Below are 25,361 nucleotides of genomic sequence, written 5' to 3'. Positions count from 1 at the left end.
TTTAAACATTTGAAATAAACAATAGTAGCTCACTGACTGTAAATATTAAGAAACAGAACTTTAGTTATTTCAATTCTGACGTTCTCTGTGGCCACAAAAATATTTACAAATAACAATTAGCCTTGAAAAATTAAATGCAAACTCTAAGATTATTCCCTGATGATCACTGGTGGCCAAGAAACTATGAAGAATATTAGCTATGCAACAGTAAAATGTAAGAAAATTGATATTTACTTAGGAAAAAGTCACAAATATTGAAGAATGCTAGGAGAAATGACACAAATATTCTTATATTACCAGAAGAGATAAAGAAGACAAAGTAGTCATTTTTTTCACCCCAAACTGAATACTTTTTGTAAAGAAGTGGATTGAATAATGTCATGTTTGTCATCATTTAATCTTTTGCTCTGATTTTTGCAGGAGGAAAAAAATTTTGGAAATTTTTACAGAACATAATCTAGATTTATGATACATTTTTCTGATGAGCACATTTGAGTAAATATTTTTCAAATACAAAGGCATTCGCAAGCTGCTAGAATCAATTCTGATGAAAAAGGGCATTCAATAATACAGCATATTTTGGAATTTAGTGTGAAATGTAGTTTTCAATAATTTCTACCCAACTTATTCTTTAACATTTGCTTTACCTACTTGTGTAGCTGTTGCTTCACAGAAACTTCAAAATTAACGAGAATAAAAGGTTTTTTTTAATCAGCTGTGAGTGAAGATAGATTGACAAATATCTGGCTATATTATCCATTGAACACAAATACTTAAAAAGAAAATTCATATTCATAAAGACAATGCTAAACACTATTATTATTATTTATTACTCTTACAGATCAATTTGTAGATATGAGTTTTGCCTATTTTCAAAAATACATTAATTTAATTAAAGAGTATTAATCCAATACTTTTTTCTTTTACTATATCATTTAATTTTTAATGTTTTTAAATGATTTTATGTATTTATATATATAAAAAGCTATATATGTATATATATATATATGTGTGTGTGTGTGTGTGATAGATACAAATAAATTTTTAGTCTGCGTTTATTTTCTTCCCATATTATTATTTATTTCATGTCATGATGTATCACCGAAAACCATTTTGCCGTATAGATAAAGGGGCTGTTTATAAATGAGATGTCCTATGTATCAAATTTGCCAGGCTTGCCCCTGTATTCACATGTATAGTCATTATAGAAAACAAAAAAATCTTAACTTACTTTGTGTTACGCCGCGATTAATAATATTTTAAGTTTCCTTATCATTTTTAACTTGTCCAAGTAGTTTCTCATATTTTCTGTGGCTTAACAGAAATAGGTTATTGGTTTGTTTGTTTTTCAACTGGTAATAATTTAGAATTTCAAATTTAAAAATATATTGCACGGAGCTGGAGCAGTGAATTTTCTTCTGATGCTTCCATCCGGTGGAGGGAGAGCTATTAACAAAACAGTCCCAGCCAACTTCCATCTTCAGAGACTCTTTTTTTTTTTTTGCATAGATAGTTGAGCAGCAGATGGATGGTAGAGGAAAACAAACCAGTTGCTGAGTATAAAGTGGGCACATTAGCTCAGCTCTTTCATCTCCTTTTATTCTGGATCCTGGACATGACCCTCCTATGGCAACTTTCTCTGTACCTTCATTACTATAATTCTGCCTGTTTCCCACTGGCACTGCCATGATTGAGAGAGTAAATTGGATTAATTCTGGTGTTCAGAATTAGAAAATACATATGAATTTGGAAATAAGTCCCATTCTCCAATACTACCCTAACGATTGGTGATACTTTGACCTCATATGCTTTACTCTATTGTCTTATTTCCCAATTATTTCAAAAGTTGAGTGGATATGGGGATGCTATTTACTGGGCCTCCTCAGAGACCCCTCAATAGCAAACACAGTGTTAATTTCCTGGAGAATATTTGAATGATATCCTTTTGACCTATAAATTTATATTGAGGAAATATGGTTAATGGTAATAATGGAAAATTTAGAGTAAGTGGGAAATTTTGATTGATAATACTAATACAAATGAAACAGAACTTTATGAAAAATTCTTAGAAAATTTCACTGTAGATCTTTTCTTATTAACTACTCACTGCCATTTATAACCTATAACTATTTAATTAGGAGAACATGAAAGATAAAACTATCTTAATGTTGGTTCTACTATAACTTAAGAGTAGTTAAGTTTAAAGATAAACTATATTACTAAAATCTTTTTTTAGATGCTAGTTTTTTTGTCTTACATTAAAGCACAATTCAGAAAATTTCACAACAAAAACAACAACAAAACATAAGGATAATTTTATTTTAGTTATATATCTCAGACATATTAATTTGTTCTTTCTTTTCTACACAATTAATTTTTAGCTAAGATCTAATATGATTAAAATGTTAAGTCAAGCCATTATATAATTAAAAATAGAAAGTATATCTCTATGGATTTTACTTGAAAATAATACATATTGGCTAGTTTTAGACACAGATACCCCATTTGATTTTAAACTCCCAGAATATAATAACAAGTTGTTTTTAATCATTTTTATAGTATCCAATATAATATAAATTTATCTATCTATCTATCTATCTATCTATCTATCTATCTATCTATCTATCTAGATAAATAACTAGATAATGACAACACTGCTGTTTTTTTTAAAATCACAAAACACTGAAATGAATTACAGAGTTTTCTTTTAAATATGGCCAAGAAAACTGTTTCTTTGAATTTCTTGTACCTGTGGCTTATATGCTTGACCAAATTTCTGGACAGTGACAAATCCAATGCAAGAATCTTGCTAAAATGAAAGGAACTCTGCAAATTGGAACTGTAGAAGCATATCAATTGAAATATATTCAACAGATATTTATAAAATGCTTCTACTGTGGTGACATTAGGGTTATAAAGAAAACCAGGATTTTGCAGATGATTAAATAGCTTTGGAAAAAGTAAGATTTATAGTAAACTTGTTTCATTGTAAGTTAGTAACCTCGCAGCATATACTTCTTCTTTCCCTAGCCAAAAAGAACATTTTTTTCAACAATTTTTTCTACCGTCAGAATTTCCTTGCAGCTTAAAAGAGACAATTAAAAAAAATCTTACTTTATTTTCAGGAGATACTTAATGATAGAACTTGCAGCGTATACTGTATTACAATGTATTTAAGATTCATTTATGCTACTTATAGTGAGTTCTTAAAAGAAAAATAAGGCTTTTAAAGGAAAAATAAGGCTTTCCAGTATACAATACAAATATTGAAGAAAATGCCACATCACAACCTATTATAAAATATAAAATGAACTTCTAGTGTCATTATTAAAGATGAATGAATCATTTCATAACCCAGAGAAGCATTTCTTATGTTTTAATCAGGCAGGTAAGGTATTGTGAAGATGACAGATTTTTTTTTTAAATTTTATTTTAAGTTCAATACATGGTCTCTCCTTCATGACACCATCTCATATTCATCACAACGAAGCCTAATTAACCTTTTTCTATCAGTGTTCACATTTTTTATATCTCTTTTATCATACAAACAATACTATAAGAACCTAGAATTTTCATTACCTGTGACTGTTTGTATCTCCCACTTGCTAAAGATATGGAAGTAATGACAATGTCATATTCATTTTTATAGGCTCCATATTGTTTAGCAACTGTACTCAGCTCAAAATTAAACTAATTTTACTGTTAATGCAAGGAGTGATGTCAACTAGATGGCAGAATAGTTAAGTTCCAGCCCTCATTCCTCTAAAGAAATACCAACTTAGTGATAATATGTAGACCGAAATACCTCGATGAGAGGTCCAGATTCCAGTTAAGAAGTCTGGGTATCCCCAGATGAGCAGAAAACTAAAACAGCTGCATTGAAATTGCAGCACTTCCCCAAAGCCAGCACAGTTTAGTGCTGAGAAAGATCACCTTTGCCCATGACTACCTTGTTTAGAAGATGGAAAGGAGGGGGCCAGAGAGGGAGAGTTGAGAGAATGGCCAGCTTCCCCTATCTTTCTGTCTTGCCACACACAAAGTGCTGAGGAAACTTACATAGTTTGTTTGCTGTTTAAAACATAGGAAAAGGGATGGACAGCTTGCTGTGGTTGGCATGGATCTGTGATATGGGAAGGAAGTACAGAACTGAACTTTCTCCCCAACCCCAACCCACCCCCCCACTCCGCCTCACCACCCAAGGAGAGGAAGAGGAGGTGTGTGTGTGTGTGTGTGTGTGTGTGTGTGTGTGTGTGTGTGTGTGTTCTGTCTTGCTGCACTTGGAATTCTGAAGGAACCAGCATAGTTTGAGCATCTGGGAAAGCTAAGAACAAAGGAAAAGGAGTAGGCTGCTTGCTGCAGCAGGCACTGCTCTGAGACTGGGAAAAGGGGCAGATCTTGAGACTTCCTCCCCCATGAGGGAAGGAGAGAAATGGAACATGCCTCTAATGCCCCCAGCCTTTTAGTATTCTACCTTGAGGGCTGTTTCTTTACTGCCTGACATGAAATATTGATGAAACGATCGCAGTCAGACAGAGAAGGAGCAAGAGATTACTAGCTCCTAAAATAAAAAACAAAAATAAAGCAAAATCAAAACAAAAACAAAACAGTGCTGGGGCTGCTAGGAACAAAGGTCCAGAATCTTTAGGTGGGTTGATAGGTGAAGATCTTTCCTCGTTGAAGACCTGAAGACACTGTAAAGACTGAAAGAGGTAGCTGTTTCTTCAAATGTGCAGACACCAATGCAAAACTATAAGGAACACAAACAATTAGGAAAACAACACAATCAAAAGAACAAATAAATTTCCAGTAATCAGTCCTAAAGAAATGGAGATATATAAATTGCTTGACAATTCAAAATAATCATTTTTTAAAAGCTGAGTGAGTTAGACGAGAATACTGAGAGATAACTAAATGAAATCAGGGAACTTGTTTTTCAAGTTGAAACTGAAGGAAGATGAACAGCAACATAAAAGAATATGAAAGTATAAAATTCACTGATAAAGGTAAATATACAGAATACTGTATTACTCTAATGATGATGTATAAATCCCTTGTAACTTAGTATAAAAGTTAAAAGAGAAAAGTATTAAAAATAACAATAACTACTAAAATGTGTTAATGGATACCCAAGATAAAAAGGCATAAATTGCAACATCAATAACATAAAATGTATTTTGAGTGGGGGAAAAGTGTAGTTTTGTGAGGGATTGTTATAACTATAACTTATCTTATTTATGTAAGCTTCTTAGTAACCACAGAGAAAATGCCTATAGTAGATACACAAAAGAAAACGAGAAAAGAATCAAAGCATATTGCTACAAAAAAAAAAATCATCAAATCACAAAGGCAGAAAGCAAGAAAGAAAAAGGACACAGATGTTAAAAGAATACAGGAATTAAGTGGAAAAATTCCATTGGTCAAAGGTGGAAAATTTGAGCAAGAAAATAAACATAATATTGGATTATAACTCATAATCTATATAATTCATAGAATAAAATAAATATCCAAGAGTTTATATTGATATAAGTAAATAAGTGAAAAAATAGATAAGTGGGGCTGAAGAGACTACTCTTCACCTGAGAATTTCAATTAATAAATGTAGAAGTATTGAAGGATACATGAAATAACCATTAGACAAACACCACAATAATAATTGTTGTTGACAAGATCTGATTAGTGCTAAAAATTACTAGGCAAAATTTGAGGAAAACAGAATAAAAACATCATCTCAAATTATCTCTCCCCAGATATTTACCATTTCTAAAAGTAACTATACAGTGGAGAAACACCCACCTAACCAAGTGACCAAGGTTAGCATCATCACAAATAAGTATGGTGCACAGAGAAGAACACAATATTTCTGTGACATTCTTGCTGAAAATATAAATCTTGACCTCATTATGAGAAAACACTGGATGAACCAAAATGAAACACATTCTCCAAAATAACTTACTGGTACTTATCAAATTGTCAAGGTCATGAATTATCTCAAAAATAAAAAAATGTGGAAAAGCAATTATAAAGGCTAGAATTAGAAAAAATAAAATAAATGAAGGCTACATATATCGACATAGGCATAATTCAAACTAAACTATTGAATGTACAAAGCAGTTTTCAGGATAAACATGGTAAAGTTTAAATCAATACAAACAGAACTATGTATTGCACAAGAAATAAAAGAAGACCGATAAATACCAACTTCAGAATACTTGTGATTTCTGGGAAGCAAGGGAGGAATAGAATTGAATGGTATCCAGTGGACTTTAACTGTATCTGTAATGTTTTATTTCTTTTTTAAAAAAGTGAAGTGAATTTGGCAAAGGTTAGGATTTTATGAATCAGGGTGGTGGGTACTTATGTATTAGTATCCTATAAACTTGAATGATTCAGAATGAAAATATTAAAAGAAAATGTGATGGGTTCAATAGAGTACTTTAAATAAGGAAAGGAAAACTTGGCTAAGATATGTATGATGACGGAAAGCATTTTGAAAGTGCTAATTCTAGTGTTTTGCAATAAAAACACCAAGCTAGTAATATTGGTCTGATTTTGACTTTTTCTTTTGGATTTTGTACCAAAAACACTATTTTATAATTTCAAATATTTATAGACACATGCAAACATAAAACACCTTGACTCTACAGTCAATTACTTAGAGTAGAAGTCACATGCTATCATTCTATGGGTTGAACTTGGCCCAATAATATAGTATTTTGTTTGGCTCATTTGGTGTTTTTTATAAAATTGCTTCAACATTTAAAAATTGGGATATTTCACTTAGAAATCTAGATTTCTGGCTTCTTGTGAAACAGTAAAAAAGCAGAAAACAACAAAAGGCTAGTGACACTGGTCCTACATTCTGAATGGGCTACAATGAATAGTTTTCCCAATTTGGACAGGCATGAGTGCTCCAGTTACTAGTCCCCAACATTCATACCAAGTATGGATTTGCATCTACATTTGTCATTTCATGTCTTGATTTTACCTGCCTTGACTTTGGGGCCTTGGAGTTTAAGATTTTTGCCTTCTAATGTGAAACACTGGCTGTTCTTCCTTTGAAAGAATCTGAAAGCCTATGTGTGTTGGGCTATGGGTTAGAACAATGTAAGATGAATCTTTGTAATTTAATTTTCTCAGATACTATAAGTACATAGATTAGAGTGAATAACCTGAACATAGGACTTGTTTTAGGAAGACAATATCGCAAGATCAGTTAAATCAATAATAGCTAAATCCTTTTAAACAAGATCTGCTGAACATCCCCCCAGTGAATATAAGAATGTAATCTTATCTACATTTGTATTTATTTAAATACTATATAGTGTTTATCAAACTGTGGATCACTTTTTTCTCAGTGCTTATCTTCTTTACCTCCTCCTTTTTTTCTTCTATTTACACATTGTAGTATGTTACACAAATAACTCAAACTTTGTAATGGAAACTGTGGTCTGTGGCTTATTAATTAAATATTATATAAATTTAATAAGCAAATTCTATGAAAAGTACATGTTCTTCATAACTGAAGGGTAACTTCATTACTGATTTATAGTTGTTTTTAGTACTGGCAAACATATGTTAGAGTCATAAAATTTTACTCATTACCATGCAAAGCTTCACGGGTTCCTGATCTTGGAAAATCACCCAGAAAAGTTCAGGGTGTGCTTCCGTCCCTCCCTCCTTCTTGTTTCTCTCTCTCTCACCCCCTCCTCCCTCCCTCCCTTTCTCTCTCTCTCTCATTCATTCTCTTGCTCTCTGTCTTTCTCACTTAGAGAGCACCATAGCTATGGCCATGTGGACATAATATAATGTTGAGTGACAGCTACAAGAACTAAGGTTAATGTACCAATAACCTCTTATAAAGTTCTGATGAAATCAGAGCCCTTGAGAAAAGTTGCAGGGCCCTGAGTTTAACTTACAATTCAAAGGTAAGCAGATGAAAGATATCACCAAGAACAGACAAGATTCCAGGCACTCTTCCTCCATATCTGATCTTTGAGAAATCTTAGTGTGTCTTCCACCCTCTTCTAAGCCTCATCTATTGGTAATCTGACTTCTGCTATAAAGACCACTGCTCCCCTGGATTCTTTTTTTTAAGATTGTATTTTCATTTGAAAAATACTTTCTAAAGATGCTTAGGTACCTAGTAAGAACATGTTGTTAAATTGAATACATTCTCAATTCAAATTTATCTTTTTTACAGTCAACAGATCTACGTTTATTCTTTTAAAAATTTTTTTCAATTACAATTGACATTTAAAATTATTTTATATTGGTTTCTGGTATATAGCATACTGGTTAGACATTCATATAATTTATGAAATGATCCCTCCTGCCCCACGATTAGTTTCGTACCCACCCGGTACTAGACTATACATAGTTATTATAATATTATTAACGATATTCCCTATGCTGTACTTTACATCCCTGTGACTAATATGTAACTACAAATTTGTACTTCTTAATACTTTTACCTTTTCACTCAGCTTTCCAACCCCCTTTCCATCTGGCAACCATCAGTTTGTTCTTTGTATCTATGAGTCTGTTTCTGTGTTTATTTTGTTCTTTAGATTCCACCTATATGTGAAATCATATGGTATTTGTCTTTCTATGTCAGACTATTTTACTTAGCAAAATATTCTTTAGGTCTATCCATGTTGTCACAAATGCTAAAATATTTCATTCTTTTTTATGATCAGGTAATATTCCAGTGTTTATATGTACCACCACTTTTTTATCCAATCGTCTATTGATGGGCACTTAGGTTGCTTCCATATCTTGGCTATTATAAATAGTGCTGCATAGAACATAGGGTTTCATACATCTTTTCAAATTAGTGTTTTGAATTTCTTCAAATAAATACCCAGATTTTCCATAGTGGCTGCACCAATTTTCAATCCCACTAACAGTGCACTAGGGTTCTCTTTTCTCTACATCCTCACCAACACTTCTCGTTTGTTATTAATTGATGATAGCTATTCTAACAGCTGTAAGGTGATATCTCGTTGTGGTTTAAATTTGCATTTCTCTGATAATTAGTGACATTGAACATCTTTTCATAAGTCTATTGGCTCTCTGTAACTCCTCTTTGGAGAAATGTCTGTTTAGGTCCTCTGCCCATTTTTTAATTGGATTGTTTGTTTTTTTGGTGTTGTGTTCAATGAATTCTTAATAAATTTTGGATATTAACCCCTTATCAGATGTATCATTGGCAAATATATTCTCCTGTTCAGTAGATTGTCTTTTTGTTTTGTTCATGGTTTCCTTTGCTGTGCAAAACCTTTTTAATTTGATGTAGTCCCATTTAAAAATTTTTTTGTGTAGATGGGGTAAAGGGGTCAAATATGTGGTGACAGAAAGAAATTTAACTATGGGAGTGGAATGCACAATGCAATATATATATAAATATATATATGCCATACTGTTAAATTGTACAGCTGAAACTTGCTGGATTTCGTTAACCAATGTCACCAAAAATAAAAAAAGGAAATTAAAAAATATTTTTGTTTGTTTCCCTTGACTGAGAAGATATATCAGAAAAAAAAATTACTAAGATCAATGTCAGAGAGATTACTGTCTACGTTTTCTTCTAGGAGTTTAATAGTTTGGGGTCTTTAATCTATTTTGAGTTTATTCTTATATATGGTGTAAGAAGGTGGTCCTGTTTCTTTTTCTTTTTCTTTTTTTTTTTTGCATGTATTTTTGCATGTATTTCTCCGGTTTTTCCAACATCGTTTATTAAATAGACTACTTTACCGCATTGAATATTCTTGCCTTCTTTGTCATAGATCAGTTGACCACATAGGCATGGGTTTATTTCTGGGCTCTCTATTCTGTTCCATTGATTTATGTGTATGTTTTTATGCCAGCACCATGATGTTTTCAATACTATAGTCTTGTAGTTTAGTTTGATATCAGGTGGTGTGATACCTCTGACTTTTTTTTCTCTCTCAAGATTGCTATGGCTATTTGGAGTTTTTCATGGTTACATATAAATTTTAATATATATATTAAATATATATATTATATATAATATATGTTATATATATAATATATATATATATTAACTACAAATATATATATATTTGTAGTTCCGTGAAAAATGCCATTGGTATTTTGATATTTCAGTTCAAAGGGATTGAACTGAATCTGTAGATTGCTTTGGGTAGTATGTAAATTTTAATGATACTAATTCTTTCTTTCCATAAGCATGATATATGCTTCCATTTATTTGTATCTTCTTCAATTTCTTTCTTCAATGTCTTATAATTTTTTGAGTACAGATCTTTTACCTCCTTGTTTATATTTATCCCTAGGTATTTTATTTTATTTTTTGATGCAATTGTAAATGGGATTGTTTTCTTGGTTTCTTTTCTGATAATCCATTATTGTTCTATAAAAATGCAACCAATTATTGAATATTAATTTTGTATCCTGCTACTTTATTGAATTCATTGATCAGTTCTAAAATAATTTTTTGGTGGGATCTTTAGGGTTCTCTATATATAATATCATGTCATCTACAAATAATGAGAGTTTTACTTCTTCCTTTCTACTTCAGATGCCTATTATTTCTTTGCCTTGTCTAATTGCTGTGGCTAGGACTTTCAATATTATGTTGAATAAAAGTGGTGAAAGTGGCACACTTGTCTTTTTCTTCATCTAGGAAAATGCTTTTAGCTTTTCACTGTTGAGTATAATGTTAGCCGTGGGTTTGTTGTGTACGGCCTTTATTATGTTGAGGTATGTTACTCTGTATTCACTTTGTTGAGAGTTTTTTTCATAAATGGATACTGGATTTTGTCACATGCTTATCGTGCATCTATTAGTATGATTATATGATTTTTATCTTTCATTTTGTTTATGTGGTGCATCACCTTAATTGATTTGCAGATATTGAACAAAACATTCATCTCAAGAATAAATACCACTTTGCTAATATTTGTTTAGGATTTTTGCATTTATGTTCATCTGCTATATCAGCCCATAATTTTTTTTTTGTAATGTCTTTGTCTGGTTTTGGAATCAAGGTAATGATAACTCATAAAATGAAATCGGGAGCCTATCCTCCTCTTGAACTTTTTGAAATAGTTTGAGAAGGATAAGTGTTTATTCTTCTTTAAATGTAAGGTAAAATTCATCTGTGAAGCCATCTAGTCCAAGAGTTTTGTTTGGTGGAAGTTTCTTAATTATAGATTCAATTTTGTTAGTAGTAATCGGTCTGTTCAGATTTTGTTTCTTTTTTTTTGAAATTTTTATTATTGTTTCAAGTATTCAGTACATTGGTTAGACATTTATGTAATTTATGAAACAATCCCTCTGATTATTCTTTCTCTCCTCTGGCTCTACACCTAGCCATTCTATTACTGCTGACTGCATTCTCTATGTCGTGCTCCCCATCCCTGTGACCATCTATCAACTACTAATTTGTATTTCTTTAACTCTTCACGCCTTTCTTCTAGCCCCCTAACAGTCTTCCCCTCTGGCCATCACCAGATTGTCCTCTATATTTGTGAGTCTCTTTTCGATTAGTTTGTTCTTTTTGTTCCTTAGATTCTGCATATCATTGAAATCATATGGTATTTATCTTTCTCTGTCTGACTTATTTCACTCTGCATAATAACCTCTAGGTCCATCCATGTCATTGCAAATGGTAGGATTTCATTTATTTTTAATGGCTAGATGATATTTCATTGTATATATGAACCATAACTTTTTTATCCAATTATCTGCTGATGGACATTTAGTTTGCTTCCATATCTTGGCTATTGCAAATTGTGCTGCCATGAACATAGAAATGCATAGATCTTTACAAATTATTGTTTTGACTTTTTTTGGATAAATACCCAGAAGTGCAATTGCTGGGTCAAAAGATATATCCATTTTTAATTTTTTGAGGAACCTCCAGATTGTTTTCCATAGTGGGGGTATCAATTTGCAGTCTCACCAACAGCATATGAGGGTTCCCCTTTCTCTAAATCCTCTCCAACACTTGTTCTTTGGTTTTCTGTTTCTTTTTAGTTCAGTCTTGGAAGATTATATGTTTCTAGGAATTTGTCTATTTCTTCCAGATTGTCCAATTTGTTGGCATATAATTATTCATAGTATTTTTTCTTATAATATTTTGTATTTCTATGGTGTCATTTGTCACTTCTCCACTTTCAATTCTGATTTTATTTATTTGTGTCCTCTCTCTTTTTTTTCATAATGAGTCTGGTTATTAATTTTGTCCATCTTTTCAAAGTTCTTGGTTTCATTGATCTGTTATATTGTTTTTTGTTAGACTCTATTTTGTTTATTTCCACTCTGATCTTAATTATTTCATTCCCTCTGCTCACCTGGGCTTGCTTTGTTGTTCTTTTTCTAATTCCTTTAGGTGTAAGGTTAGTTTGTTTATTTTAGATTTTTCTTATTTTCTGAAATTCATAGCCCTGCGATAAATTTTCCTTTTAGGATTATTTTTGCTATATTCCATAGATTTGGGGTCATTGTGTTTTTATTTTCATTTGCCTCAAGGTATCTTTTATTTTTTACCAGATCTCGTTGTTAATATATTTATTGTTTAGTAGCATGTTATTTAACCTTCATGTGTTTTTGTGTTTTTCATTTTTTTCTTGTAGTTGATTTTTAGTTACATAGCATTGTGGTTGGAGAAGATGCTTGATAAGATTTCCGTCTTCTTAAAATTATTGAGATTTGTTTTGTGGCCTAACATGATCTATCTTGGAAAACGTTCCATGTGCATTTGAAAAAAATGTATATTCTGCTGCTTTGGGGCAAAATACTCTAAAAATATCAATTAAATCCATCTGGTCTAATGTGTCTTTAAGGCCACAGTTTCCTTGTTGGTTTTCTGCCTGGAGGATATATACATTGATGTCATTGGGGTGTTAAAGTCCTCTACTATGGCTATACTACTGTTGATCTCTCCCTTTATGTTGGTCAATATTTGCTTCACCTATTTAGGTGATTCCATATTGGGTGCATAGATGTTTACAAGGTTTCTATCCTCTTTGGGGGTTGATCCCTTTACAATTACAAAATGTCCTTGTTTGTCTTTTAAGATTGCTTTTGTTTTAAAGTCTAATTTGTCTGATATAAGTATTGCTACCCTAGCTTTTTTAATTTTCATTTGCATAAAATATTTTTTTCTATCTCTTATCTTAAGTCTGTGTGTGTCTTTTGATCTAAAGTGGGTCTCTCATAGACAGTATACGTATGGGTCTTGTTTTCTTATCCTTTTAGCTACCCTATGTCTTTTGATTGGACTGTTTAATACATTTACATTTAAAGTGATTATTGATAGGTACATTTTATTGCCATTTTAGTATTCATATGTATGTTCTCTCCCACCTCTCCCCACCTCTTCTTCTTCTTAACCCTTTTTCTGTTTAGAAAAAAAGTGCTTCCAGTGTGTAGAAATGCTACATTTTTCTGGGATTTGACATTTTTAACCATCAAGAATTACTATATTTTGTAAATGAAAATACCACTACTAAAAACAGAATGCTATAACTAGAATGATGTCATTTGTTTCCAAAGACTTTCAATATACTAGAGTGATGCGAAAATAATAATAAAAGTGAGATATTTCATGGCAAACTTTGCGGGTAAAGTTAGGACTGTAATCTATGAGTTATCATGGGGTAAATACTACAGCCGCAGACACCACCAGCAAGTATTCTCAAGGCAAATGGAAAACAGGTTAACAAAGTCCCTTTAACATTTCTTATACAGGTTTGGTGGTGGTGAACTCCTTCAGCTTTTTCTTGTCTGGGTAGCTCTTTATCTCTCCTTCCATTCTCTGTGAGAGCCTTGCTGAGTAGAATAATCTTATTTGTAGGTCCTTGCTTTTCATCACTTTGAATATTTCATGCCAGTCCCTTCTGGCCTGCAAAGTTTCTGTTGAGAAATCAGCTGACAGTCTTATGGGAGCTATCTTGTAGGTAACCAACTGCCTCTTGTTGCCGCTTTTAAGATTCTTTTTGTCTTTAACCTTTGCCGTTTTAATTATCATGTGTCTTGGTATGGGCCTTATTGCTACTTTTAAGATTCTCACTTTGTCTTTAACCTTTAGCATTTTAATTATGATGTGTCTTAATGTCGGCCTCTTTGGGTTCATCTTGTTTGCGACTCTGCACTTCCTGGACTTGTATTTCTGTTTCCTTCACCAGGTTAGGGAATTTCTCAGTCATTATTTCTTCAAATGAGTTCTCAATTCCTTGCTCTCTCTTCTCTTTCTGGCACTCTTATGATGCAAATGTTGTTGAACTTGATGTTGTCCCAGAGGTACCTTAAACCAGGGGTCCCCAAACCCCGGGCTGAACAGCAGGAGATGAGCACTGGGTAAGCAAGCGAAGCTTCATCTGTTTTTGTAGGCACTCCCCAGCGCTAGCATCACCTCAGCTCCAGCTCAGATCATCAGGCATTAGATTCTCATAGGAGCACTGGTCCCTGGTGCCAAAAAAGGTTGGGGATCACCACCTTAAACTATCCTTTTAAAAAAAATTATTCTTATTCTTTTTTCTTTTTGCTGTCCTAAGTGTTTTCCGCTATCATTTTTTACAAATTGCTGATTTGCAACTCTGCTTCATCTAACTTGCTGTCGATTCCTTCTAGTATATTCTTCATTTATGATTCTTTTTTATGGTTTCTATACTTTTTTTTTTAATTTGCTATCCCTTTGTTGAAGTCCTCACTAATTTTCTTGAGTATCCTTACAACCAATATTTTTAACTCTATATGTGGTAGATTGCTTGCTTTCATTTTGTTTAGTTATTTTTCAGAGTTTTCTCCTGTTTTTTCATTTGAGATATGTTTCTTTGTGTCCTCATTTTGGCTGCCTCCCTGTGTTTCTATGTGTTAGGTAGATTCCTATGTCTCCCAGTCTTGGCAGAGTGGCCTTATATAGTGGGTTTCCTGTAGGGCTCAGTGACACAGTCCTCCTGATCACCTGAGCCAAATGCTCCAGGAGTATCCTTTGTGTGGTTTGTATTTGCCTTCTAGTTGTAATTGAGCTTTGGTTACTGTTGGCACATCGGTGGGTGGGATTGATCCTCAGGCTGACTGGCTATGAGGATTGGCAACAACCATAGTGTACAAACTACTGTATGGGGCTGACACCAGCAAGCAAGATTTGCCCCAGAGGGTTCTGGTGCCTACTGAGACCACCCTTAGGGTGTGCTGCTTGTGGGGCTAATCGGGTAGTTCTCTGTTGTGGTCTAAAGCTGATCATTGTATATGTCGGTTCCAGGGCCTCTTAGGAAGGGTTCCGGTGCAGGCCAAGGTCAGCTGGTGCCTCTGATCAGCCAGGGGCTACCTCGTAGGAGCTACAAAGTGATCTGCAGTTGGAAGCTGCTTGTGCTGGACTTGGTGGCATATGAGAAAGGCCATTCTGTGAACTGAGGCTGGCTGCCACCAGTACTGGGTCTCAGGCAGCTCAGCAAAAGGAACAGGGCACACTGAGACAAGCCGCTGCCTGCATGGGATCTTTAGACATGTGAGAGTTTTCAAAGAGTGACTGAAGCATGTGCCAAGGCTAGCTGCCTGCCACCCAAGTATCCTCTGGTGATGTGTGAGTTCGGTGGGGCGGGATTTTAGGGAGTCATCAGGGTGAAGCGAGTGCTGTTCACCAGGCTAATGCAGATTCAGATGTGGCCATGTAGAGGGAGGACTCAACATTGGGACAATGGCAGTTGTTTTTGCAGCCCTCGCTCTGAAGCCACACAACTCCCTGTATGTCTCTAGAACCTCCAGAGCTGCTGTCCCTTTACCAGAGCCTAAGGGGAGTACCTGCAAATGAGTGAGTCTATGTTTGGGCCCTTTAAGAGGATGCCTGGGTTTCTAGCAGCCTTCTGTTTCACCTGGATGGACAAGCTGAATCCCTGCTTATTTCACAGCCAGATGTTGTGAGGGCTCCTCTTACTAGTACTGGTGCTCCATGCTGGGGAGCCTAGTGTGGGCCTGGGACCCCTTACTTCTCAGGGAGGAACTCTATAGCTGAGATATTTCTCCTGATTCTCAACTGCCATCTGTGAATGTGGGGCCAGCTTGTTTTGTGTCTCTGCCCCTCCTACCTTCTCAATGTGGCTTTGTCCTTATACCCTTAGTTATAGGACTTTTGTTTAGCTAGTCTTCAGATTTCTTCTGGTTGATTGTTCTATGATTTAGTTGTAATTTTGAAGTGGTCATGGGAGGAGGAGAGCACAGTGTTTACCTGCTTCATTATCTTGACCCAATTCTCTGAGCTGGATTTTTTATCTTGTTTCTTGATTTGTGCAAGGCTTCTCCTAAACTGTGATCTCCAGATTCAGATTTTAGTTCAGTAATTTAGTTCTTATTCCTAACTGCATATTTTAATGACTTGATATTTTGCCTGTAAACCACAAATTCCAAATGGGTTTTCTGTTTTAATGTTCATGAAGAAAGGTATTTTCATATATAACACAATACCATGGATGTTCCAGATTTTTTAAATACTGCCTCTAACTCCTTAAGTCTTATGAGTAGTAAAATAATTAGTACCACTGTTTTTTATTTATTTATTTTTTCTGGCATTGCATTTATAACACAGTTTAGGAGAAGATGAATAATGAAATTATTGAGTGAGAGGTTATATAGGGATATAGCCTTTTCAGATTTGAATTTTTGCTAATTTTTAAAATAAAATATGGCAAATTTTGCTATTTTAACTCTTATTACATACATTTATTGTAAACAATTTATTTCGATGGGTAAAGGAATGTGGAATTTTACCTTTTGAGGTGTAATTTATAAATCCTTTTTGTTGATTTCTTTTTTATGACCTATTTTCTCTTTCATCAAATGCAGAGTATAGTTATTAAGAGTATAGATTTTCTTCTCCGGAGTCCATTGATGATGAAAAGATGATCAAGGCCTTACTTTTGTCATTAACTGATGGACAATAGTTTTTTAGAGATATCAATGAACTATTTTCACCATTAAAGTAACATTTGGCCTAAACTTAGTATTAAATCTGAAATGAAATCAATACTTCACTGTGGGAAGGGTGTTTAGAAGTTTAATTTTTTTCTACATGAATAAACCCCAGAAATCAACTCATTTTTAGAATTCTCATATTGTTAATGTAAATTATAACTCTCTAAAGTGATTTTAGGTCAACAAATATCTGTTACTTCTTACAACTTTATCTTTTAAATATTCACTTCTGATAATGTTTTTTTTTAAAAAAAACTTGAACAATTAATTTAATGTGTATTTATTGACCAATATGTATTTAGTCCCAAAAGGCATACAATACAAATATGAGGGAAATTCTCCAAACTTTTATCTTTGTATCTTCATGGGTGCTAGATTATTTATCTCTTTGGTTATTTTGCTTTCTTATCTATCTTTCATTGCACATAAGTATTCTAAATAAGCATGCAGACAAAACAAAACAAAACAACAGCAATACTATTAGTTTGGCTTTATTTATCCTCATGAACACTTACAGCATCCTGGTCATTTCTTCACTTAAAAAAATTTTGAGCAAATTTATATTTTCAGAAATACTGAACTGAAAGCACTGGGAGTTCCTACAAATCCCTGCACATTTATCCCCCAATATCCTTTATTATTCAGATTTTTGTAGTAGGGTGGTACATTTGTTATAATTGGTGAGTCAGTATCAATACACTTTTAACTAAATTTAATAGTTTACATTAATATTCACTCTTTGTGTTGTATATCCTATTGGTTTTGACAAATGGCAATTGTACAATGACATGTATCCATCAGTACAGTATCATACAAAATAATTTTACTGCCTTAAAAAAATTCCTATGTACCACCAATTTATTTCTTCTTCCTCCCTCTACCTGTACCCTTAGCAATGTGATATTTTTTACCATCTCCTTTTCCAGAATGTCATATAATTGGAATCATATAGCATGTAGCCTTTTCAGATTTGCTGTTTTCATTTAGCAATATTTATTTAAGTTTCCTCCATATCTTTCATGGCTTGATAGCACACTTTTTTTATGCTAAATAATATTTCATTTTTTGGATTTACCAGTTTGTTTATCCATTCATCTATTAAAGGATACCTTAGTTCCTTCCAAGCTTTGGCAATTATGAATACAGCTGCTATGAAAGTTCATGTGCAGATTTTATGTAAAAGTTTTCAACTCCTTTGGGTAAATACCAAAGAACACAACTGCTAAATCATATGGTAAAAGTATGTTTAGTTTTGTAAGAAACTGCCAAACTTTCTTCTAAAGTGGCTGTACCATTTGCCTTCACACCAGCAGTGATGATAGTTTCTATTGCTTCATGTTTTCACCAGGTCATTCTAACGTGTAGTGGTTTCATATTGTTTTAATTTGCAATTCCTCAATGATATATAATGTTGAACATCTTTTCCTATGTATGTTTGCTACCTTTATATCTTCTTTGGTGAGCCAGTTCAGCTCTTTCATTCATTTTTAATTGACTGCTTATTTTCTTATTGTTTTAAGAGTTCTTTGTATATTTTGTATATCAGTTCTTCATTAGACATTTCTGCAAAGATTTTCTTGCAGTTTGTAGCTTGCGTTTAATTTTCTAAGCAGTGTGTTTTATAGGGAAGAGGTTTTTAACTTTAATGAAGTCGAACTTATCAAGTTTTTTTTTCTTTTGTAGATCATGCTTTTGGCATTTCTTCACTTTTTGAATGCTCGCTATATTTGAAGACATATTCTAACCACTTGCCATATATTTCAAGTGGTACTGATATTTCTTCCTTGCCTCTTCTGTTATCTACTTCTAAAATTTCACTGTTTCTAAGTATTTCTTATAGGTGAAAAGAAAGCAGAAAATGATTGCTTTCTATTTCCTGTTATGAAATTCAAGCTGGAAAGAAGGTTTGCGATGTTTTTGAGCATCATCTTAGTCTTAGTAGTCACTTCTTAATTAAATAGGTAATAATGAGTTGGCAGAATAATATATATATTTTTTGATTGTATATGATATAAATTTGATCTTTGATTTCAAGCATTTTTCTTATCACCTCCAGGCCACTGTTTCTTAATGTGTATTCCTGAATTCTAGTCTGTTTCTATCATGTACATATGAATTGTGTTGTCAACCACACTGCTGTTTACTTTAGCAGACTGCATTGACAAGGCTCCTGTTTGGGCTGTCAGCCTTAATGCTCCTTACTTCCTTCCCATTGCTCATGCTCCACCCCGTGTGAACCTGTCATGATTTCCATGGAACACATGAGTCACTTATTTAAGTATAATTGGGTGTGAGACAGAGCTATAAATGTTATAGAGACTTTCAAACTAGAATAATGGATTGGCAAACAAATGGGCTAAATTACAGAAAAATATATCTTCAGATTTTTGCAGAAAAAGCGAGTTTTGAGTGAAATAGAATTCTAGTTTCTCAATTACTGGAAAGGGTGACTCCAGCCTGGAATAAAATGTTCACTGAGGATGGACTTTTCTGAATTGGCTCTGGGATAATGCAGCAGACCTGGGATGATTCTACTTTATCTCCTGGAATATTGCTTAATTGTTATTTGGGAGGAGAGATTTGCTTACTGTATGAATTTTTTCTTCTTTTGTGAATGATTGTTAGCTTTAAATAAATTAATTCTTTTAATAGTATGAAGTTAGTAAATAATGTTTGAGTTGCAGCTACTGAATAAATCCTTAGAGACCCCCAGAACAATTACAGAAGCTGGGAAATATGCCTCTATAATTTTATTTCTGGGTTAAATTACAAAAGTTTTTATTATCCATGTCAAGCAAAGATCTGTTTTTAATAAACTGCATTTAAACATGTGGCTTGATAATAATAAAACAAATAAGTGGATAAGTCTAGGACAATGTTTTGCACACAGTTGGCATTCTTTAAATTGTATTTGGTAAGTTTTCACAAACACAATTAGAATAAAAAAAAAGCAATCTTACTAAATATTATTAAACAAGGGGAAAACATCTTATTCATATTTTTAATCTAGGATATGGGTTCCTTATTCTATTTCAGAGAATAAGGATACCAAGAGGGTAATAGTATTATTAGGCATTGATTATTATAATAAAGTTAAAATATGTGACGCTTTGAGAAGACTATGAAGTCAAATAAAACTTCACTGATGTTATCCTTTGGGTTATATTTTTAAAACTTGCATATTTTAATAATATTTTCCAAAAACCATATTATATCCTTTCTACATGGTAGTTTAAAAATTATATATCACTTTATAATTGAGGTTCATGATCTTATAGGTAGCTTTGAAGAAAATGCCACATAGGAAACATTTTGTTATGGGCTTAATGAACATATTTTAAGTCATATCAAGAAATTTTTTGGTGCTTGAAATACATGACATTGTTTGGAGAAGATAAAAATTATAGACGGAATTTTAGAACTAACCTTTCTTGTATAACTTCTCTTTTACAGGTTCAACAAGGCCAGGTGATTTACTCAAGGCCTCATTGGTGACTGCCTTAGGGCAACAGTTTGATGTCAGTTTCTTCATTCACATCTTGGCATGCTTTAGCACCCGGGCTTGTTGGTTTGAGGTAAGAACATGGATATTTCCTCTCCTCAGGTCAGTATGTGTACATAAACATGGAGTATTGTTGAAAAGAGCATACATTAGTAAACATTTCTTGTAAGTTCTTTTAGTGATTGATTATGATGTTTGGGTATATAATATTATAATAACAAAATATATGATGGATGTACTTCTGTTATTACTCCCATTCTATTTTAAACATTTTTGCCTAAGTTTTGATTGTCGCTCGCAGTGTTAAAGAACTTGCACTCTAGAGTCATATGACTTGTGTTCAAATTTTGACTTTTCTGTTCTTTGTGCTGATCATGAGATAATTATTTAACTGCCATGTGGTTTACAATAGCACCTCCTTCATAAGGTAGTTTGTTGGGATAATTCATGAATAACACCTATACATTTGATGAATGGTAATAGTGATGATGTTGATGCAGATGACAATGATAATGATGCCACACTCTTTTGGTTTTACCCCTTCCACTTATCGCTTGTTTTCAGTTGTTTTTGGCTGATATCTCATCAACTGGACCTCTTTAAACATTGGCACTCCTTTGGGATCACCTTCTCTAACTGCATCCCCTTCTCTGGTGAACTCATTTAGTCCCGTGGCTTTAGTATTGTATTAGCCAGGGTTCTCCAGAGAAATAGAACTAATATATGTGTGAGAATATATATGAGAATTTATATATATGAGAATATTTCTAAGGGCTTGAGAATTAGGCACTCTAATATCCAAAGGCAGGAGAAGATGAACATCTCACCTTGAGAAGAAAGAGAAAGAATTTGCCCTTCTTCCACCTTTCTGTTCTAGTTGGGTCCTCAATAGATTGGATGATTCCTGTGGACATTGGTAAAGGCGGATCTTTTTGCTCAGTCTACTGAATCAAATGCAAATCTCTTTCAGAAACAACTTGACAAAAGTACTCAGAAATAATGTTTTACTAGCTATCTGGGCAGCCGTTAGCTCATTCACTTTGACACATAAAATTAACCATTACAAATACCATTTATCTTCTGACAACTGTCAGAATAACTTCTACATGCATCTCTCTAAGATGTATATTTGAGTATTTAATAGGCATCTTAAATTGATAGGGAACAGAGCATAACCTTTTAACCTCACCCAAACCAACAACCCTTCAGAGTCTTCCTAGCAGCAGTTAATGGCTACTCTAAATTTCTATTGCTCAGACACAAAATCTTGAAATGATTCTTTTTCTTAGTCTTCTCTTAATCCCCATATCCAAACCATCATCAAATATTGTCAAAACTTATTCAAAACGTACTTGAAAACGACTGCTCTCTCCCCCTGTACTGCTGCTCCTGTCATCCTCACCACCCCAGTTATTGCAACCGGCTCCTTACTGGCTTTCAGTACTATTTCCCTTCAGTCTTTTCTCAACACATCAACTAGAGTAATCCTTTAAAAGTTTAAACAATGCTTCAAATCATGTAGCATCCCTGTTTAAAATTCTTCTATATTTCCCTAACTCACTCAAAGTAAATCTAGACTTTCCCCATGATCTAAGATGTCCATCTCCAGGTACGTTTCTGCTTTATCATTTACTGCTTCCCTGATTGACTCTGCTGTAGCCACACAACTCTCCTGGGAGTTCTTCAAACACTTCAGGAAAATTTCAGCTCCACAGCTTTAGCTATGGTTGTTTTCTGTGCTTGGAACCATTTCCCTGGCGTGGGTTTGTCATGTTACACCCTTTAAGAATCATTGTTTTCTCAGTGAAATGTTCCATGTTGTTCTATTTATCAAATAAATTAATGAATGATGTTGATTTTATAAAATAGTCATACTATTAAAAGAGTTAGTAAAAAATCAAGTTTTCTTATAATAAGCAGTCGTAAAAATTCACAGTAATAATGTTTCATCAAGTACTTAAAATCTTGCAGAGGTGTTGGAGAACAATAATCTTGATCTATTGTTATATATTTATTCCCTTACCCCATACTTTTTTTTTCCTATCAGAAGGGCCATGATTTGAGAAATTCAACTATCAACTTTGTGTAGGAATTAGAAAGCCATAAAAACCAAGAAAATTATGTTAGAAAGTTTTCCATTTTCAGCTACTATACAACATTTGATATTATATAATTAATAGAATTTATTTTATGTTTTAGACTGTAAACAATATGTGGGAAGGGCTCTCTCATTTTAACTCTATATGCCATGCCTGGTACATGGAAAGATCTGAATCAGGTTGTTAATTTTGGTAAACTACAAGCATCAAACTATGCAGGAAGTCACCTAGTAGCATTTAAGAATTTATCTTCCAGAAGAACAGATACTCCCAAGTGTAATTGCTACAATACATGTTCTTCAGATATAATATAAGTGGTCTCTGTATGCTGTTGCACTGTATATAGGATAAAAAAAAATATGCCTATCACTTGGGAATGTAGATGACCTCAAGGGTGTTTCATTGAATATAATAGTGATAAACAATTTTTGTTTTATGTTAAAGCATAGTTTGTATGTTTTCAAGATAAATATTAAGTATTTTTACTGTGAATGGCAATGTTTGATAAATTTTTAAATTGTTTCTTATAAAACACATTGACAGAAAAACTTTTGTAGCAATTTTTAACATTATTATAAACTAATAATTTGTAATAAATTGACAATTCAAATGTTACCTTTATATACCTATAATCTCAATCCTTGTGACCTTTATCACTCAGCAACATGATTACAGGAAAATTACAAATGCAAACATTATTTTATTAAAATAAAATATTTATTATTTGAAAAGAATAGTCCATTAAGTTAAAGAAAATAATAGCTTCTCTGCATAGTTTGACTACTTGTTTTATTTTGGTAATAAAGCACCCTTGAAGTGCATCCTAATACCAGGTGATGAGAGAAAGGAGGTCTATAAGAATGAAAAATAAGGCAGAAGTTTAGTTATCCAAGACATATAACATTAGCCCTCAGTATAGAGAAAAAGCCCAATTATTCCATCAGGGTGACAGATGGCTGGGCCTTGGGATTTAGGGCTGAATCTTTCAAGTAATACTGGGAGTATTTCTAAATCCTGGGAAACTGGGCTGCGGCAGAGGCTGGTGGAGTCTGGTGAGGATGAAAGGACTAGAGAGTGTAGAAATCATCTGCCTCACAAAACGACTTAGGATCTGGAATTACTTAAAAGCTCTTGAAAGATATAAAGCCTAAGGTTCAATAATCAACTACTTGTCTTCTTCCCCACAGAACTTATGTATTAATAGCAAGTTTTTATTTCAACAAACTTTATTATACAAAAATACCTTTTCTCTATCAAAAAACTTACAAAATGAAGAGAAAAAATAGAACTTTCCCTTGCCAATCGGTCATAGTTTTGATACAGATAATTTTAGTTATTTTCTGTCTATATATATATTTATGTTTCCAACCTTTCTACAAGTCAGGTTTCGGTTTTTAAAACTCTTTTTGTTTTCTGTCTGCACTTGCTCCCTTGGTAACTTTATCCAATTCCCAAAGCTTTAAGTACCATTCATATGCATACAGTTCTCAAATGTGTATCTCTACCCAGATCTTTACCATAACCTCCAGGTATGTATGTATGTATGTACGTATCTATCTATCTATCTATCTATCTATCTATCTATCTATCTATCTATCTATCTATCTACCTACCTATCTGCATGTGTATGTGAGTATTTACTGCCTTTTGGATATCGCCACTGAGCTCCTGTTCCATAGTCTTACCCATTGCACTTAATGACAATTATATCCTTGAAATTACTCTTCCCCAAAAGCTGGTTGCTACCCTTGACTCCTCCTTCCTCTCATACTCTTCGTCTAGTACATAAATACAATTTCCTGGCTCATATTTCAAATTATATTTATAATTGCTCAGTCTCTCACCTCCATTCATATCACCTCGAGTCAACCACCATTATCTCTCCCCTAGATTATAACAATTACTTCCTAATTTGACTGCTTCTACATTAGTTTCCTCTTTCAGGATATGCCTATATCATTCCATGCATATCTATCTATATCTTTCTCTGTCTCTGTCTGTCTGTCTGTCTCTCTTATTCTCTCTCTCCTCCCCTGTCTCCCTCCCTCATAATTTTTTTACTGTCTATTAAATTTATCTAATTTAGAATCTGTCTCTATTTCTAGATTGTAAAGATCCTGAGGGCAGGAACCTGTGTCTTATTCAGCTGTGTCTCTCAAGAGCTGACATAGAGTGGGTGCTCAATAAGTGCAAGTAAAACTAAACAGAGACATGTGATCAAGAAGAATGGATATGGAGTGTGGACTTGGAGTTGGGAAAGCTAATAATCTGTCATTCGAACTACATTAAAAAATATTAACTCCCTAACTAAATAGGCCAGGGACTCCACAACTTTAGAGACATCTTCCTCCTAACTACAAATAATATGAGCAGGATATGGTTTCTCTTGACATTTCTTGACCCTGCTTTCTCCTCTTACTTTTTATTCTTGGGAGTGTTCTGTTTTTATCACAAGGCAGTCAGCAGAAGCTCTTAAGGTTGCATTCATTTCTCCCTGATCATGTGCATCAGAACAGAAATGATCTCTTGCAATAAGTTCTGTTAAAAAAAAAAAAGAAGGATCTCCCCTTACCCTGAAATGATGCAAACTCTCACAAACTCCGATTAGGTCACATGCACTTCCCTGAAGCAGTTCCTTTGGCTAGGGGCTAGGGTACACTGTTTATTTTGTTGAAGGGGCCATGAATCAATTTCCAGAACTCCACAAGGCTGAAAGTGTAGGAGGGGTTAATTCTCTGTTGGCCTGAGGAAAGTTGCCATGGGGTAAGTGGTAGGGCATGGATGATGGAGAATCAACCAGAAAT

At 33.5% G+C, this 25,361-nt stretch overlaps 1 protein-coding gene across 1 annotated transcript in view; it reads left to right on the top strand.

Moving 5' to 3' along the window:
- The window catches only part of LOC120594938 (uncharacterized), a 236,289-nt gene extending 211,152 nt beyond the window's left edge, over positions 1-25,137 (top strand). The window contains exons 8-9 of the mRNA XM_039853154.1: positions 20,410-20,531; positions 24,663-25,137. Coding sequence (XP_039709088.1) covers positions 20,410-20,531; positions 24,663-24,728 — 188 coding nt within the window. The 3' untranslated portion in view covers positions 24,729-25,137. The remainder of the gene's footprint in view (positions 1-20,409; positions 20,532-24,662) is intronic.
- The last annotated feature ends 224 nt before the right edge of the window (positions 25,138-25,361 follow it).

This window comes from Pteropus medius, unplaced genomic scaffold, assembly GCF_902729225.1.
Source record: "Pteropus medius unplaced genomic scaffold, Ma_sr-lr_union100, whole genome shotgun sequence".
In the NCBI taxonomy this organism is placed as follows: domain Eukaryota; kingdom Metazoa; phylum Chordata; class Mammalia; order Chiroptera; family Pteropodidae; genus Pteropus; species Pteropus medius.
This window is presented reverse-complemented; position numbering and strand designations above follow the sequence as displayed.